The 19,664-nt window shown below is 44.9% G+C and overlaps 1 protein-coding gene across 3 annotated transcripts in view; it reads right to left on the bottom strand.

The window, feature by feature from the left end:
* Positions 1-706: 706 nt before the first annotated feature.
* The window catches only part of map3k13 (mitogen-activated protein kinase kinase kinase 13), a 33,152-nt gene continuing 14,194 nt past the window's right edge, over positions 707-19,664 (bottom strand). Inside the window, exons 1-14 of one of the 3 annotated variants that reach the window (XM_083997287.1) lie at positions 16,587-16,783; positions 10,493-11,202; positions 9,460-9,643; positions 9,175-9,366; positions 8,193-8,351; positions 7,870-8,028; positions 7,633-7,741; positions 7,357-7,466; positions 6,954-7,070; positions 6,341-6,484; positions 5,389-6,151; positions 5,224-5,294; positions 4,702-4,993; positions 707-4,194 (exon numbers count right to left, since the gene is read on the bottom strand). In XM_083997287.1, the coding sequence (XP_083853413.1) occupies positions 4,093-4,194; positions 4,702-4,993; positions 5,224-5,294; positions 5,389-6,151; positions 6,341-6,484; positions 6,954-7,070; positions 7,357-7,466; positions 7,633-7,741; positions 7,870-8,028; positions 8,193-8,351; positions 9,175-9,366; positions 9,460-9,643; positions 10,493-11,135 (3,045 nt within the window). In that variant the 5' untranslated portion in view covers positions 11,136-11,202; positions 16,587-16,783 and the 3' untranslated portion in view covers positions 707-4,092. Of the gene's footprint in view, positions 4,195-4,701; positions 4,994-5,223; positions 5,295-5,388; positions 6,152-6,340; positions 6,485-6,953; positions 7,071-7,356; positions 7,467-7,632; positions 7,742-7,869; positions 8,029-8,192; positions 8,352-9,174; positions 9,367-9,459; positions 9,644-10,492; positions 11,203-16,586; positions 16,784-19,664 lie in introns of those variants that run through there. The other 2 variants (XM_083997286.1, XM_083997288.1) reach the window with 2 other exon arrangements.

Here is a 19,664-nt window from a genome sequence, read left to right as displayed (position 1 = left end):
ACTGACATCTTCAGTTACTGCTACACACATGTTAATGGATCAGTGATTCTGAACCCTAACCCAATTTATTTGTAGTCTTCAAATTGATAATGGTTATTATGTAATCATTATTATTAAACTATTATATCATTTTTTTTTTATCTGTTCCTGTTTTTTTTTTTTTTTTTTTACAGTTGTTTTGATTTACTATTGCTGTTAGAATTAACATCATTTAGATTGTTTTAATGTACATTTCTTCCTTTTATGTCACAATTTTAAATCTCAGTGAAATATGGTTATTAATTATTCTAAAATCAGCCAGTATTTATAATGGGCACTTAATATTGTTGTATATTGGATATTTTATTGCTACTGCCTCCATACTTTACAATTCAAATAGCTTGATTTTATCTGTAATAGTTTTCTTATTTCCACCGTGACCTTCTATGTATAAAATGAGTAGTCTACTCCGACTACTATTTCACCACTGCATTTAAGCCATATAGCAAGAACTGAGGATGTCAAAACACACACATTTATTGAATTGAATTAAATTAAATTAACCGTTAAATGTTTTGTCATTTGTTTTGTAAATCATTTGTCTCAATATTTATAAATAGACCAGTGAAGTAATTAAAAATGATGTGCAAATTCGACTAAGACCAGCAATAGTCTTGGCCACAGAAGACAGAGACCAGCGTTTTGGGTACAGTACATCAGCATTTATTCCATGCAGTTGTTTGCTCTGATTTTATTCTCCCAGATACCCATTGCACTGTACACTGGATAATACAGGAAACTGACAGGATTGGTTGATCGTAATGCCATTTAACAGGAAAGGGAGTTGGAAACGAGAGTAACAAAGAAACAGATGTTTGATACATGGGATGAGGCGACATGATGTCCACAGTTAGAGACAATTTAACTGAAATTCAGATGTAAGTAACTGGTATTTTGATTAAAAACAAGAGGAAGGGATCACGGCAGAAATCTGCATCACACATGCCTCCAGGCTTAAAGTCTCAATTACCCCGCTGTGACAGTCACTTGACTGGCTTTTGGTTGGAAACAGAAGTGATTCCTTAAAGCCCATGTTAAAAAAAATAAAATAAAAAGATTTAGGAACACTTAATGTTGCAAATTACTGATGTAAAGTCTGCAAAATTAATACTCCATCTACAACGATGATGATCTAAATGATGAATGGTCCACTGCAGAGCAGATGATATGACGATTCTTTTTTTCTCGCATACAAATACTGTCCCCTTCCCATACCAATTCATTGTGCTTCCTTTAAATAATACTTTTCAGGAGAAATCATAGGTCAAAACATTTCTAAAGCTGCCTGAAATAAAATTTAAAAAAACACTGCACCTTACGAGTCATTCAGAATAAATTAATTCAATAATCATGTAGGCCAGCTACAAAGAAAAAAAAAACACAATCAAAATTAAATTAAACCTTTACAACAATCATACTTCACAGGATATATGCGAGAAAGACGATGTTATTGACAGCTTGATCCGATTACCCAGTCATTACAATACATTAGGTTATTTCACACAAACGTAAACAGAGTGAAGGAGACTCAAGGAAAGGCAGCAGCTGTTCAGTTCAGTACCAGGTGTAAGCCTTTTCAAAGCCCTCGAGCAAAAAAAAAGCTAATTTATCCATCAGTACAGGTTAAGATTCACCTTGTGCTACTCTATTTGTGTGACCCGCGCCCTCCTGCAGTGTTCAATACTGATGTGATAGGGATTAAAAGAAGTTCCTGCTCGTTTTCAACCAGTCGGCTGGTTGTCAGCGACAGAGGCCCGAGGCCCCGTCAGAGCTGTGTGATACGTTAAAGAAAGAGGACAAAAACAAGTCACGTTACATTTACAGATGTTTATATACAGGTAACTAACACTGAGATGAGGTTGTTGAAAACCAAGAGCATCTTAGTTGCTCTGTGGCCTTGTCTCTGGCTTATATTCCTTATGTAGAACCTCAGCCGTCTGCATACACTTGAGCTGACATCTTGACATCAATTTCATTAAATTCAACCCTAGCTGGCTACTTTTCAACCGCAAAAATTATTAGGGCGAATGACAAACACTCAAACGGGGGTATAAATAAAGCTCCCACAGATGCAGTATCCCTTTTCAGAGTCAACCAGACAAAAAAAAGTAATATTGCTGGCATTTTGGGATTTTTATAGTAATGGGAAACTTGGGATAAATGATCCTGTGTAGGGGGGAAAAACAGGGAATCAAGCCAGGACAGTTACATAACACAAGGCAAAGCAAGTCAATACAAGAGTCGCCATCTAGTGGCGTGATGCACCACTCTTCATCTCAATCACCAACATAAAACCTGAGCACCAAACCCCTCCCCTTCCCCCTCCCCCTGGAAAAGGCGATTTCACAAAAAGGGGACAATTTAAAAAATATAGCATCTATAACAAGGTGTTTGACACTTGCTGCTTTCCTCTAGCCACCAGTCACTGTGTTGTGTCTAGCCAGCTAGACGCCCCGCATCCTGAGCAAGCAACTTCTTTATCACCTGAGTGCCACTATGTGTTATTGCTGTTTTCATCCACCACAGCACAGAAAACAAATTTTGGACGTCACACAACAGACAGTATGAAATTACCCTGCTAGAAAATTTGTTCATGGGAGACGCTGCACCGAGTGATTTCCAGAAATGGGATACTGCACCTGGAATGCAACTAAAACACTCTACATATCTATATAATATTAATGTCCAGCAATAAAGGGTTGAACATCAAAGCTATCCATAAGACCTTTTTTTTTAATTATTATTATTCCTGCATGGTCCATAATATGTGCCACTCAAAGAACATTCCTACACGCAACAATTGGTCCAGTCCAGTTTCTCACAGTCCTCGAACAATCCTGAGATGAGACTTGAAACTGTGATGTCTAATGGAGAGGAAAGGGCTTTGTGTTCACACTCGTACACACACACATTTACATACACACACTCTTGTTGACAGCTCCCTCCATAACTCTGGTTATGACATCTGATTGATGATGACGAGGACGTCGGCGTGTGTCTTTGAGAGAAGGTTGAGCAAGGTCAAAGAAGAAGAGTCTCTACTTTTTTTTTTTTTTTTCATCAGCTGTCAGGTGAGTCTTCATCTCTGTTGCTCTGCTAGCTCGAGCTCGTCCACTTCATGCAGTCTTCTGGCAGCTTTTGCCTTTTTTTTTTTTTTTATTCTTTTTTTTTATTCGAGCTGCACTGACATGCTCAGACAGTTGTGGTGGATTTAAGGAATGGGAAGAAAGTCCGGTTGCGAGGCAGGTTGTTTCATGCTGGTGTTCACACTGTTCCCATGAGCTCCCTCTTCCCTGCTGGGGGTGGGATTGAAGTGGAAGAGGTGTGGGTTACTGGGGCTCTGCGCTGTAAACTCATGATAAAAGCAAGTTGATCGAACTGTAGTTAAGAGAGAGAGAGAGTGCTTGGTGGTTTGGGGTTTTGGGACTATTACAGGAAGGTGTTGAGAGCTGCTGCAGCCTCATCAAAAGGCTCGTAGTGACACTCCCTGTCTGTGTCGGTCACCTGAGACACCAACAATCGCAATGATGGAACTTCACTCAGCTGTCAGCCTCGGATAGATCGGCGCTTCAACAAGCAATCCTTCCAATCATCATCATCATCATCATCATCATCATCATCATCATCATCATCATCATCATCATCATCATCATCATCATCCAGTCTCAGTCTCTCCCCAGCACACAGTTAGCCCATGCTCAGTTTCAAAATGTCAGTTTTTTTTTTCTCTTTTTGGATCAGAGAACATACAGGTCCTGAATTTTCCTTCAAAACTCAGACAAAAATAAATTATGAATGTTACACTATCTACTGTACATTAAATTCATCATTCAAAAGGGGAATCCCTGCCATGGGTTTGCCTGGATGCTGTGCTAGAGAGATGAGGGGGAGTGGGGCTCATTAAGGGTGTTAGGGTCTGGGAGAGATTGCATGGGGGCTTTGCTATAGGGAACTATCTTTACAATGTTGTCCTCTTATTGCTGTGTTTTCTGCAGGGCAGAGTGGGACACGGTGGCCTCCAGGCAAAAACAGAACGAAGCCCTGGGGCTGGTTTCACCAGGAGGATGGAGCCCCGACTTTGTTGTTCCTAATGGTGGCATCGGAGCACTCTGCTTCTGACGAATCGCAGTCCGAGTCTCCGAACTGTAGTGGATTCTGCGAAGAAAGACAGAAAAAAAACCCGTCACCACACATCGGCTTTTAACCATTTCCTTTTAGTCCAGTAATTTTAAGCCAAAAAAGGGGTCAACGTTGAACAAATTGCAACAGAAGCAAACTCAAGTGATTTTGTATCCTCAACATGTCCTGAGTGAGGGAAAAAAAGCCCCGGAGAATCCCATTAGGGGAAAGTTTTAAAAAAGACCCAAATATAGCCCATTCATACGCCTATTAATTATTTTTCTCACGTGAATAGGGTAAAATTTCTAACCTTTAAATATCGCCATGAAAATTACTGAGTTGATTACTTTACATTAAGACAAATAAAAAATGTATTACAAGTTTTTTGAAATTCTTTGTTAATATGAGCAAATCTGCATACATTTGCATAAATTCCACCGCTTTGACGGCACATGTATATAAAGGTGCTGTGGTGGTACCAGCATGAAAATTGGAATACTATTTAATTCTTAGATGACCCTCCCTCACATCCACGTCACTGACCTCGTAGCTGTGTTCATCGGAGCACAGTTTTCCCAAGGAGATCTGGGTCTTGACCCTGCGGACGGCGCACTCCTTGTCAGAGAGGCCGTCTGACTGGGTGGAGATGTCGATGGGGATGTCCGGTGTGTGTGACAGCAGCTCGTCCAGGTGCTCCTCCTGACTGGCGCTCAGCCTCTCCAGGGGTCCGCTGTGAGAGTGGTCGCTGGTGTTGCCCTCCTCTCCGTCAGACACCGACAGGTTCTCTGAGCTGAACGTGGAGTAGGACTGGAAGCTGCTCATACAGCGATGAGGTCTGGGAGGGAGCAGGAGAGGACATTTTTGATTCATTCAGCAGTTGCCTTTGAGTCTGGTTCATAACCTCACACTCAATTTGTTAATATTACAAACTACAGTGTTCAATTTTGTAATTATGCTGTAGATGGTAAGTAATTTTCCATTTTCCATTGATGGACCACATGATGTAACAGTGTTACAACACAGTGAAGGTGAAGTTTGCAAACTAAATTACCAACTGTACTTTACCTCTGTCTCCTTGGAAACTCCACTTCACTATCCACCTCTCCCTCTTCCTCTTCAGATGACTCAACCTCGCCCTGTAAGAGAAAGCAATCAACCATTGTTTTTCACACTCTCCTCGACATAAACACACCTCAGTTTCGCTGATGTGAGGCTTCGATCTGTGCTTACCTTCCTGAGTGGTCTAATACTGTGGGGCAGTGCAGTGGGCAGAGTGTGAGTGTGTTGAGCCGCCTCCTGTTCCTGTGGCTCTCCCTTCGGTTTGGCCTCCGCATCCGTGGCCGGATCTTTGCCGGGCGCCCCTGAAGCAGACTGAGTCCCCTCTTGGGTGTTGAGCAGCGAGTAGTGAGGCAGCTCCGGGTGGTTGGACTGAGGCAGGGTCTCCTGACAGTGTAGGCAGCCGGGGAAGGGGTGAGCCTGACAACATGGGCACAAAGAACCAGCCGCGGCACCCGGGACAGGATTGGAGCTGGTGGAGGAAGTCCGCTGCCGCGTGTCTGCGCCCACGGCGGTGGAGATGAGGTCGGGGCTGGAGCCTGAAACGAGGCGCTGCAGGTGGTCCGTCTGAGGGCTGCGGAGGGCGGCGGCGGGGCCAAAGTAGCGCAGGTTGTTGGCACAGTTGACAACGGCCTCTTCGCGGCCCTTCAAGGGGAGCAAGGGCCCCTGGTTCGGTAGGTGGTGGTGGTGGTGGTGGTGATGGTGGTGGAGGGGCTGCTCCTGGAGAGACTGGGTTTCTTCCAGAGCCCCGACAACAGGCTTCAGCACGCCGGGGAACTCGCTGTGGCTTCCTTTGCTGTTGGCGCGGCGGTGGCGAGGCTTGCTGCGGTAGCGGGCTTTACCCGGAGGAGTGGAGACCTTCGGGCTGGCAGAGAGTGGTGAGGGGGAGGAGAGAGGGTCAACACCGGGAATGCCGTCAGAACGAAGCAAGTCCGGCCTGTAAGCGACACATTCAGCAGCATTAACATAACGTATGTATAAAAACTCATCTGTCTTTACGTAGAAGTGCCATTTATGGATAAACGTTTGAAACTGCGAATGTTAATGTGAGTGCAGCAGCTGAAACAGAGATTTATTATCTTTTCTTTTACAATTAGGGATTCAGTTAACTAGTGGAGGTCCATACCTTTTTGCAGTAGGCATCCCAGGTTTGTGGGAAATGCTTCCTTTCTTCTTGATGAGTTTCTCTACAGCGTTGGACCTGACGATGGGTCGGACCAGGTGCCGCTTGTAGGTCCCAGGATATTTCTTCTCCACAGCCTGTTCTCTCCTGCGGGGATGAGAGAGTTAACTTGAAGTTATTTGACTGAACAGAATCAGTATTCATTATTTTCATTACTCCGAACAGGTAGATAGGTAGGTGTACAAATCAACTGTACATACAGTATATGTCTGTAAAAACCAAAGCAGGTTATCTCTATATAGAGGAAAGAAATTAGCTGCTAATGCAGTTGGAAACAAGACAAGGCAATCAAGAAACTCCTTGTTACTTTAATTTATATGGGAGCAAAAATAAAAGGCATAAGATCCTGAGGCTGAAATGCGAAAAAGAAAATGATTTTGATGTGACTCCTGGAAAATAAAATACTCCTGTCAGGCCATTGTAATGATTTCAAAACATTAGTTACAGGAAATGCCTTTGGGAAGGAGGAAGTGGTCGTATACTAACAACCAGTGAAGTCCGATAATGTGGAAAAGGGCAGGACAGTGGTGCAGCAGTATCAGGTTTATTTACATACTTCATTAGTTCCTTCTCCCGGACCTCCAGCTGCAGCATGATGGCACTGAGCTCCATGTAGAGATTATTGGCCCTCTCCAGTTTCCTCTCATAGTGCTCCCGAATGTCCAGTGCATGCCTGAGGGAGCACAGGGAAGACAGAGAAATATTTATTTCCAACAACTTCTGCTTCAACTGCAAAGCTGCACCGGTCACACTACGGAAAACAAATCCCCTTAAAGGTCGTTAAATTACTATTAAATCAAGTATTCAGGCTTGTCTGTAGTCTGCATGTTGGTCTCAAATTGAGGAACTAGATAATTGATTTACTTGTTACCAACAGGTGGAAAGAATCAATATTACTAATAGCTGTTATGTTTTTTGTTCGTCTTCTTCATCCCTGATTATGATCATTTCATACACACCTGAGTTCGTCCCTCCTGCGTCGGATCAGCTCCTCATCCAGCCTGTGGATGCAGGTGCCTTCACTTTTGATCTTCTCAAAATGTTTCTTCACCTCCTCCCTCCACTCTGACTGTAACATGAATAGAACGAGTCAAAATGCTGCTGCTGCACTATCAGTGCTCAATGCTGACACAATCATGTTATCTTGAGCAAATGGATCTCTGGCTTTTTTTTAAAGTGCTCTCCCTGTTAACAACACAAAGTGAAGGTTGATTTAATCTGTTTGTGGTGCAGACCTGAGACTTGAAATACGTCTCCTGAGGAGCTCCAAGGACGTCGGCGGAGGCAATGTCAAGGTGCAGGAGAATCTGACGAAAAGAAGGCCTGTTCCTGGGCTTGCCTTGCCTGAAATAAAAAAGAATTGGACAGGAGATGATTAAATGAGACTGAGTATTTTCTTTAATTGGATTTCTATAGTATATTATTTAAGTGTAAACGCAGTTCTGAAGTATTTATACATAATCCATACTCACCATGTTTGTTTCATAAGGATTTTGAAGCCATCTGGGCAGGTGGAGGGCACAGGAAGGTGAAGACTGTTGCTGCCAACTCCCCATATAATGGCTGAGGAGTCTACATCTTTGTAGGGAATCTCTCCAGTCAGCAGTTCCCACAATACAACTCCAAATGACCTGCACCATACCAAGTAAGGACGGACAGGCCTCAGTACAGCTACATTTACAGATGACTCTTACAGGTATTAGAATTTCTTCAGTGACAAAGCTCACATGTCTCTTTTAGTATATTTCTGAAAAAATAATGAATCATTGTAGGTATTTGGTATTTCAGTACTTACCAGATGTCCACCTTCTCAGAAACAGGCTCATTTCTTATCACTTCTGGAGCCATCCAGGCCACCGTACCCGCAAATGACATCTTTGTACTTTTGTCACTGAGCTCTTTGGATGTCCCAAAGTCGGAGATTTTCACAGTGTCGTTGTGGGTGACCAAAACACTATAACACAAACACAACATAAACACATCTTTTAAACTGTTTGTTTACCTAGGTTTAATAGAGAAGCTAACATGAATCCAAATCAGATGCCCTGGGTTAAACCATTCGGACTGGAGTTTCTCTTGTGACATTTCACTGGTTTTTAAAGAGGTGTGAGTTTTTATTCATGACATTTAAAATCCTCCATCCTGAAAGACCTCACAGTTAGAGAAGCACATTTCTGCATCTGAATCATCTCATTTAGCCAAATGAGAGTGACCTTTTCAGCACATTCAGCCTGCGATCGTTCTGCTGACTAATACAGTGTTTGGCTCTGCTGCAGCATGCTGATATTGATTAGACGAACAGGGCTAACAGTGCGCAGAGGATGAGACTGGAGGAGCAGGACGAGGCAGGATGTCTTACTCTCACGTTGAGCCGACTTGCTTTTTATTAATTCTGAGAATGGCATTTGAGCTAATGTCAGACTATTTGGAGCTGAAAGGCTGAATTGCTGTTGTTGCTTTGGGCTAAGAAATATTTAACAAGGCAGCTGAGAGGTTTTCCTGGGCATTACAAATCAGTTTTGAGAACACACGACCGCAGCGCAGACGGGCTGCTGCATAACGGTACAAAAACAAGAAATATAGTGTACTTCCCTGTAGACCGGGAACAAACAACAACTTTTCTGCTTCACATACAGAAACATTTTCATCTATATTTCATCTCCATTTATTGTAACTCAACACAAATGCAAGCCAAGGTCCTGCTTCAGTGGTGCTTCAGGGTGAAGTAAAGTTGTTGTGATGGAGGATTGACTATGCCAGCAAAACAAGGAACTCACTTGGGAGACTTAAGATCTCTGTGGATGATCTTGTGCAGGTGTAGGTAGTTCATGCCACTAGCGATGCCTGAGGCCCAGTCCACCAGCAGCCTGGGGGTCACTTTCCTCCCCGCCCTCAGCACCTCGTACAGCTGGCCCTGGGCGCAGTACTCCATGATGATGCAGTAGCACGGCGCCTGAGTGCACACGCCCCTAAGTAGCACAACACACAGGAAAGACGTGAACTAGGACTCGATCAGAGCTATAAAGGGGAAACAAACACGGTTGTAGTGGCTGCAGACTCACTTGAAGCTGATGATGTTGGGATGCTTGAGTTTTCGCAGGTGTTTGATATCGGTCTCCTTCTGCTCGCGCACCTTCTTGATGGCCACCTCCTCAGAGCGGAATTTGCCCAAGAAGACGGCGCCCTGCGCTCCGCTGCCGAGCCACTGTAGCTCCGATATCTCCTCGAACGGGACCTCCCACATGTCTGGAAACAGTGGAATTTTGTCAGTATGACAATGACAGTATGACAGTATGAGGTGCATGTTATTGTCCGATCTTGAATTTGAGCATTGTGTCTGTCTGTCCATAATCTGCAATCTCATTTGCTCTTTAAAGGAACAGTTCTACATTTCTGTGAATAAGCTGATTCAGCAGCTGTTTAATTTATCATTGAGACAGAAAACAGTGAAAAAAAAAACTATCAAACTATCCCTTCAAGTGAAATTCTAACTCAATCAATTAAACTGTTACAAACCATATTTTATCCAAACTTTCTAATACATGTCGTGTCTCATATCACCTTTCTCAGGACTGTGGTTTATCTCAGTACAGTATGTGGCACAACCACAAAAGCACAAACATAGTAAGCAGTAGTTATTGTACTACTCCGTCATACTGAGCAAAAATAAACCTAAAGCCCTGTGCAGAACGCTATAAACGTCTTAGATCGTGAGTCATGTTCCCTCCTCGTTATGTGGTTGTGGAGAGGAGCTGCTGCTCACATCTCTCATGCCACTCTATTTGGATGTTAGCTGAGGCCCAGCCCAGGTTTGTCTGACAGTGATGTCTTGTATCCTGTGTGTCCAGCCTGTTCATGCAGTCCTTTACCTTCACTATGACCTCAGTTGAGACTGACAGCGTTACAGTTTCACCACAACAGTGTTTTAGTGAAGCTAGGGACGGCTACTGAATTGCCGTTTACTATATGAGGAGAAGCAGGAGGGAATCTGAAGTTTGTTTCTCAAGAGTTGTAAAAAGGACGAGGGCATTTGAATTAAACAAACTGCATTTAGTTTCTTTAACTGATGCCAAAAGACAACGCCCGAGAGCTAACCTTGCTGCTGTAGCTTGTATTCAGTCGAGTATGTTTTCCCTATGATGTTCCAGACGGGACGTAAGCAGCCAAACAGCCCTTCTAGGAAGCCCCCTGACCCAGGCCCAGCTCTCTGGAAGTGCAGCTTGATGTCATCAGGGTGATGAGGGTGGGTGTGTCTCCCCTCTCCGCTATGGTCCATGGGACACTCCCCTTCCCCCGTCTGCTCCTCCATCCCGCTGCCACAACCTCCGTGCTCACAAGACGCCGGCGACCCGGCTTCCTCGTGGTCGTGCTCCTGCAGCTGCAGCACGCTGTTGTCGAAGTGCCCGCCCTCGCTCCGTGTGGAGTCCACGCTCAGAGCGATGTTCGGAGGGCTTATACCCCCCAGCACCGTGTCCTCGTCCTGGCCAGGTGTCTGCAGCATCTGGAGCGGAACGGGCAAATGTGTCGGCGGTGCCAGGTCTGTGATGATCTGAGGAGGTAAATTAGAGGGGGGGGCCTGAGGAGGCTGGGGCTGAGAGTTCGGCGAGTTTGATTTCTTCATGGCGTCCCCGACCACGGTGAGTTTAAGCTCCTCTTTCAGCTTGCCCACCAACAGACTGGGGCAGGAAGTCCATGACAGCACCTCGGGGGAGCTACCCATGGTGTCGTGCATGTGCATGGGCCGCCCAGTGATGAAGAGTGAGGCGCGTCCTAACACAGAGGTTTGTCTGAATGCTGGAAATCACCTGCAGGGGAGAGATAAACACGGAGAAAAGGAAACAGGTTAATCACATTGTAAAATACATAGAATTTGGAGCAAAAAGCTAAATTGAACCCACTTTGATGATTGTACATGAACACGATTACAACTGTCATCACGGGACCCCGTTACTTCCAAACGGGCAAACACAATCCTCTCAATTCTCCACATTTATCAGACTTACAGTAATGATTATTATTTCAACTATGGGATACAAACAACACAGAGTGGAGCAGGCACAGACACTGCAGAGTAGAGACACATCTAATGCATTTCTGGCCAAGTTCTGGGAAACGGTTGGGCTGGACAGATCACACTATGATACTATGATCTCTGTGAAGCAGTGACAGTATAGCGGGGATTAAAGGCCTTGTTGTGTATTAGATCTAGTGAGAGCAAAACATCTGGCACACACGGCCCATCCTCGCCGCTTAACCAGCAGGCTTCTGTAAACCCCATAAACAGCTGCACAGGAAACACACTCGTTTTCCTCAGTCGCCCAGGCACCAGGAGAGAATCTATAGCATCTTAATCTGTCTGTCGGTGTTACACAAGACGCCGCTGCAACAAGGTCAAGGACGGGATACGTTTCCAAAAGGGACGGGTCTAAACATAGAGGACAAGGGAAAACATGATATAGATAAAAACCTCTTGTGTAACACTATGATAATGATATTATGTTTTTATTTTGTTTGTTATGTTAGTATATGTTGGGATACAGTACATTTTCTGGAAAATCAACTGAGAACCTGTTCATGGACCTGGTGTCTTTGTCTGGATAATCAAGCTAATAAAAAAATAAAAAAAACAAGATGGTACAGCAAAATCTCCAATAAATTTGTTATGTAAAATTGTTAAAACATGAAAATGAACTCAGAGCAAATAAAGTATGTATCTAAATATCTATCTAAACCAGTGTGACAGAGGACTCTATGGCCCTACCTGAGCTGTCAATCACATCTGAGTGTCTTCATCAGTGAGTGGGACAGGATCGGGTGTCATCACATGACCCAAGTGTAGACGTTTGGTGATAATGTGATAAAACAACAGATACTGATGAAGACCATGGGGTGTGGTTGATAGCTCAGCACAAGTGAATCCAGTAAATGGACCTTGAGCTGAGATCATGCATATGCATTGTCATGCATCATGCATACAGGTCCAAAGGTCGAGCATGAATTTCCATCCTTTAGCACAACACTGTCACTAATGTGGTGGCCAGTTATCTCTCTGTAGCAACAATCGCCTTCACTTCACAGTGTACGAACAGCAATGAAACATGTAGAAGTCCACCACCGAATAACATTACACAAAAAAAATGAACATTTAAAGGTGTAGAGTTGGTGCTGTCCTGTATCTCCTGTGCAAATTGAATTAAAAGGCCAAAACTGACAACTCATTAGTGACAGATGTCAAACAGGAGTAAATGGTGCATGTTGGGGACTATTTTCAGTCATGGATTAATACACATTTGGTGCTGTGGTGGTGAGTATTTACAGCAGCAGGATGGCGCATGTGGGAACGAGCCAAAATAAACTACACAGACTGTGTTTGTCATATCAAAGAAACATGTTGATCTCCATTTGTTCTGCTACTCTATTTCCATATGATTCCTAATTCTCAGTTTCTCAAATAGGAATATTTGTAGGTTTTTAAACACAAGAACAAAATAACCAATTTGAATATGTTTACTTGGACCAGAGAGTCTTTTTTTTTTAATTCACTGCACAATCATATTATTATGGAAAATACTTGTCAGATGTATTGATACTAAATATAGTTGTTGAGGGAATAACACTATCTTACCTGAGGCTTTCTGTGTTAATTACTTGATACAGAAAAAAATGAAGCTACTTAATAAAACACTTAAAAGCACATGAACAAACACTTTAAACTAGATTTTGACACAAAGTCCCTCTACGAGACTGGGACTGGGAGATGGAGGACCTGTTTTAGATTGAATGATGTAAATCTGGCTCTGGGGCAGTCCCTGTGTAATCTTATCTTGACAACCATTTGCACTCTGTGATGCAAAACCCTGCACTTCAACACCAACCAAAAACACTATTCTTCATATATCAAAGATATACTTTAGAAAACTGCTGAAATGTGCAACCCCTGTCCTATCAATCACTCTAATAACAGTTTACAGACACCGGTGTGTAGTATTTCACATGATTATAACGTCTTACATCAAGTCTCTCTGGCAGCATAAGTTTTTGTTTGTAGAAGAATGAAACAATCCTGAGGTGAATGATCAGAGGCTGCAGCGTACCACACACTGTGTTTTCAGACAAACAGATGGTCATTTATCCACAGTCTGCTCCTTTACCAATCTTGGCAAAAAGCAGCACAAAGTAGTGAAATAATCACTGCGCAAATGACACTAAGAGTTTTTTTTTTATCCCTGTTGAACCCCATGAGGATGAGGACGTGGCCTCAGAAATCCAATCAAGTTTGAAGGGGGCAGTAGAAAATAAAGAGTAGAGGTCACAGACCAGAGGGAGGCAGATAGTGAGAGGCTGTACAGTGTGTACAGTCGGGAACAGGAGATCAAAGTCCAGGAGGGAGGAGACAGAGAGGCAGAGCGGTGAGTTGGCTCTGTGTTACGTGGAAGTTTCCCAACAGGGCGAGGACGGCGCTGAGTCCAATCGAAACACACTTGTTTTACGCTGCCCGCCGTGGGGAGCACTGGCATGGACGCACAGCTCCTCCACTTGGCACAGGTCAAAGTACAATCAACTAAAGCCCTGGTCCCTCTAAGGGGAGATCGCTTTGCTGCTTAGCTGTGACTCTTCACCCGAACATCAGAGGGCAATATGTGTTTTTAATTAAGCATTTGTTATTTTTGCTTTTTGTGATGGCTTGATAAAAAACAGTGATGAACAGATAAAAGAGATAGATTAAAGGTTTCTAACTGGAGCCAACACATATATATGCTGCTTCCATGTTTGTGCGAATGTGTGTGTACTGTATCTGTGTGCATCTACTGGGGGGTAACCTGAGCGCTGTGAGAGTGTAGCGGCTGCCAGGAGCTCATCTATAATGCAGGCCTGTCTCTAAGCAGGCTGCTGAGAGTGCAGGGGAAGGAGAGAATGCTCTCTCAGGTATCCAATAAATCCGTCCCTTCCACAGCGGAGACAATCGAGCCGCGCGAGCAGAGGCCCCACACTGTAATTCCACCCCACGGACAATTCTCAGGGCTGGGCTTCTGACGTGGGCCGCGGTGGGTGGATGTGGTCGGCTGGATGGAAACACGCACATTAAGACGCCGGCCTGCCTGCGCGCACTGTAAACTTCTACAAACTAACAAACTGAAACAGCAGTAATTAACTTCCACCGGAACAACAACCACAGAGGGACAGCGGGACAGAAAATCTGATGTCTTTTCTACCTTTGATCATTTTCTCCCGTCTGTCCTCTCTGTCTCTCTGCTCGGTGCCTTTCGTCCTTCAGGTTGAATCTGGTCTGAGTCTATGCGTCTACATCTGACACCAAGAATAGGAAACAGACCTCTCGCCCTCTCCTGTTAATCTCTAATGGAAGATCTCTATGAGCATAGAATCCCATGAATAATGTCTGCAACCTAATCACAAAGGACCCGAGGTTTCATTTACACAGTCATTTATTTACAGGACTTTCCGAAAGTGACCATGACTGGGCAAAATGGCAGGCCGACCGACACATCTCGTGTAAAAGAAAAAACACAGCGCCACATGTTTGTTTCAGGCCACAATGCAGATATTTAGCAGAATAGATAAAATGAAGACAGAGGGAGGGAGAGAGGGAGCGAGCTGAAGGGGGAGAGAGAGAAATTATCAGGGGCTGATCCTTTAATCCCTCTACAGGGCTCTAAAGACAAGCTTGTACAAACACAGACCCTATTCAGCCCTCCCCCTCCATATATCCGCTACACACTTCCTTTCATTTCTCGCCTCTCTGAAGGCGATCTCATGTCAATGGCCAATAGTGCGACGCGTAATCAAAAGTACATTTCTGGTAAATGAACACACTTTCCAGGTTCTGGGCTGGATTGGCAGAGTGGAAATGTTACTGTACCACTCTGCATGTATGTGTGTGGGTGTGGGGTGTCTGTGCATGTGTGTGTGTGTACATGGCAGCTGGTGGTGCAGGGGGATCAGGTTTAGAGGACACACGTGTTCGGATACGCACACACACACATCCACACACACACACACACACATGCCAAGGGCGTGTCTGGCCGGATCCAATAATCCCAATACTCCCAGCAATTCTTTGGGGGCGGCAGTATTTTCATGCCACTCAGCAAACACCGGTTCAGATTGTGTTACTCTGCCTCCACACGGGCAGCTGGACCCTCCACAACATGTTACTGTAGCAGACAGACCTTTAATCTATACAGACGCGCACGTTGAGTTCATACTCAGCAGCTCCACCGGCGGCATCTGTGTCTCCATCACTCTGCTCCTCATTAAGGGAAACCCTGCTGGGCCCCACAGGGGGAAACCTCCCTTTAGGTGACAGCTGCGCCACCAACAAAGAACCAATTTAGCCCCGGTCCCACCTCATCATTCACACGTTACCATGTCAACACAGCATCCATCCTGACCTTCTGCTACCAGTCACACTCGCTCTCATGCAACACTGTGGTTTTTGAAGGAGCCAAAAGCCTGGAGGTCACTGTTGGACCCACCCAGCCTGTCACATAGGGACATGGAGTTTTAAATAACAGCAACAAAGTGGGATTCACTGTTTTTTTTTAATGAGTGGTGGGTAAGCCAGCCGACATATCACTTTGCATTTATCACAGTAGGTCATTTTTGACAACAAAGGACATGTTATGCAGGGCTCCAGACTGCCCTTAAATGGGGGCATTTTGTCATTTTGTTTGTTTTCATCTACTTGCACATGTGCAACCAGTAAATTTGCTGTTTTTTTTGTTTTGTTTTGTTTTTTTACACACAAAGAATCTGGAATCTGTCATTACAGGTGGAAGGCCAGGGTGTATGAGGATCATGAATGAAAAGGAAATGTGAATATTTGCTTTGCAAGTCGATTTGAGCCCCTAAATTATCTCTTTGGGCTCCTAAAATTAAATAAAGTTTGGAGCCACTTTGCCCCGAGTAAAAAAAAAAGTTAGTCCGTTATGGCTCTTGATGGGTACAAATTACAAATTCCAGCCTCATGAGCTGCCAGATGCTCAACACCTGTCCAGTACTTCTGACTTTCACATCAACAGACAGCTAAGGCGTGCAGAGACACACGACTGCAGCACAGCGGGTGCTAGTCAGACCTTTTCACAATTACTGTCAAGATTCACTTCCTTAAGTCTTACTCTGTCGCTTCATCTTGCGGAGCTCAATGCTGCTGGGTTGTGAGGATAAATACCTGTTCCAGACTGTTTCCATCCCTCCTGACCTCTTTCCTCAAAAACAAACAGAGCAGAAAGTGAACGATGAGAGCGCCACTTGTCTCTCCACCGAGGACTTCAAAGAAGCAATAAAAGGAAGTTTACAGTAGAAAATAGCCGAGATGCACACAAGAGCCTCTCATGATCAGCAGCTCTCTGGAGTCTCTCTGGTCTGAACTACACATGTGACTGTCTGTTATTCTGGGTCACAGCTGAACAGTTGCACTCTGATATCTGCACTTGTTTCCCCCAGTCAACGCAGACTATGGACTTTCATGGCTGGTGTTCACTGTGTGAGTAAACACTGTTATGAAATAGCAATCTGGAAACCCACTGCTCATACTTGTTTTTCCCGTCACTGAAGCAGACAAAATTATGACGTATTTAGCAATGTGAACATGAAATACAGAGACTTCGGGAATATGACTCTGCCAACAGAGCTGCTTGATTGTCGCGATGTGGGCTGATGTCTAAATCAGCTTTCCCCTTGCAACCGTGGCCGTGAGTCCTGCCAGAGGGGATTGGACAGCCTGCTGTAGGTGGGTGAAAGTAATAATCTGCTGCTGAAGCCACAGCGGTGGAGGGGGAAATAAACAAATTCTAGCACTTCGTTTAGGCCTCTGTGGCCACACGGCTGACATTTTGTTATAATCCTTCGTTCTTCATATTCTGACACTCTGGGCTCTGGGCTGACTTAAATACCTGGTGGTGGCCGGAGGGGGGAAAGCTGGCCACTGAACAATAATCCCTGCCCTCCTACCTGCCTGCCTGCCTGCCTGCTTGGGGGTTTGACCGGCGTGGCTGGGCAAATAGGTACAAGGTCAAAGCTGCTGCTGAACCTGAAGGGAAAGTGCCAGGTGGGATCATGTGGAATATGAAAGGTTTGTTGTGACGGTTGGATTGCACAAGGGGAGGAGGGTCAGGAAGATGAATGAAACCACCAGAGAGACTAATGACTAATGAGAGGATGAAAGAGTATGTAAAAAGAAGAAGAAAAAAAAAACAGCCAAGCCTTGATATTGTTTTCTTCTGAGGTCCAAACGTCTGGTTGTGAGGTTCCCTAATTTGTTACTGAGTTTAAAAAAACAAATTTCATACACATTTGAAATTCAGATACTGGGTTAACATGGCTGACAATCATTAGCACCCCGACCACACACATAACTTGTGCCTCAAATAGCCTCAGCCGGTACCAGCCAGAATTGGAGAAAATAAATAACTGGGGAAAAAAAAAAGAAAGAGAGTGTGCGCCATCGACACGTCACACACTCTCCCTCCAGCTTCGGTCTCCCAGCTTCTCTGTCAGTGAGGCAGCAGCCAGCACTGCAACCAGGACACACAGCCTCATAAAATCTGCAACTATCAGACGTACTCTGCTCTGAAAAGCTCGAAAAAGCTTTAATATCGGCCTTTTCAGTCAAGCAGACTCTTTGTTCCCCAGCGATGCTTAACGATAAAGCTTTACAGAGCTCCGTTTATGAATACCAACCAGATCCATCCGGATAGATGATGAATGCAAACAGACAGAAAGGGACGGTAGGGCCAAGGAGACAGTGGAGGGAGACGATGGCTCTGAGAAAAGTAGAGGAAGAAAGGCAGATTAAGGAGACAGAGAGGAGACACAGAGGGCTGTGAATAAGGGAGATATGGAGGGAAATTTGTAGCAGAGAGAAATGAATGAGAAACAGACAAAAAAAGAGAGAGAGAAGCTGATATTCTGCTGCTGCTGCTGCTGTGGCTGCTTGCGGCACGATACTGTACCAACCACGCTCCAATGGGAAAGACTCCCAGAGCGACAACAAAGGACACAAGAGGAGCCGGCTCCATGTGAACTGGGCCTGTCTGCCCTGCACGGCCAGGAGACAGCAGTACACACACACACACACACACACAGAGACAACACACACACACTCAACACTGCTGCACACCAGAGCAGCTGCTGCCACAACAATCCCCCTTGTGCTCTTTTAATAGGGACGGCCTGCTTGGTCTGCCAATAACAAGGGCCGAGGAGAGAGCCAGACACACAAGAAGTGACACAACAGACAAACGCGCATATTGCGGGAGACTGGCTGTGACTGACACCGTTTTAATGGCTGCGATATGAAATCTACAGAGCAAAAGAAAATGTGCATGAGCAAGTGAGAGGAAGTGGGTGTCGTGCTACATGAGTCTTCCACAGCAGAAAGCTGGGAAATCAATACACATTAGTGCTTCTTCTATTAGCTCCTGGGTTCATGCTACCTCTCCTCGCTCTTAGAGTAACCGCAACATGCACCTCATGTACATCTGAATTAACTCTGGAGCTGAGGCAGCTGAAGTCTGATGCTCTGGAGGAAACCCAAACTCCTTCTTAGACATGAATATGCAGCCATTATTCTAAACACTGTGGAAAAAGGATGGCTGGATGGATGGATGGAGCTCTCTCCTCCTCCCCCTCCTCTCCTCTCCTCTCCTCTAAAGCCCGGCTGCCAGCTACTCATCCTGTGCAGTTACATAAACATGCTTAGTAGCAGAGGACAGAGGTGGGCACACACAGAGCTTCCCTGCTGCCAAGCCGAGTAAATAAAGAGATGGATGAGGACGCAAAGTGGGAGAGAGGAGTCGAAGATGGAGAGGCAAGGAGAATGAGAGGGAGAGTTAAGTCGGACAAAAATAGGAAGAACGTGAATGTGACTTGTGTATGTGCACTAGAGAGAACGGCCCGTGGCTGCGCACAATGCATAACTGTCCTAGAAAGTCTGTCATGTCTGACCACCAGTGTTGTGACGTGTGTGAGGTGTTTGTTTCATGTTTTTTTTCCTTAAATAAAGAAGTGAAAGCAGGGCTGGATGGCTGGATGATACCTCCTCCTCCATCTCAACCTGTCCTTCAGGGGGCACAGAGAAGTGCTGCATCAAAAAGCAGCAGCAGCATCAGCAGCATCACCACTGAGCCCAAAATAGCTCCTGCACGCACCGACGCACGACTGCTCAACACACTCCTGCAGCAGCGCTACTGAGAAAACGCTGACACCTGATCCACATGCGAGGAGCACGCACATACAGACGCTAGAA

This window comes from Trachurus trachurus (assembly GCF_905171665.1).
Source record: "Trachurus trachurus genome assembly, chromosome: 21".
NCBI classification, from domain to species: domain Eukaryota; kingdom Metazoa; phylum Chordata; class Actinopteri; order Carangiformes; family Carangidae; genus Trachurus; species Trachurus trachurus.
This window is presented reverse-complemented; position numbering and strand designations above follow the sequence as displayed.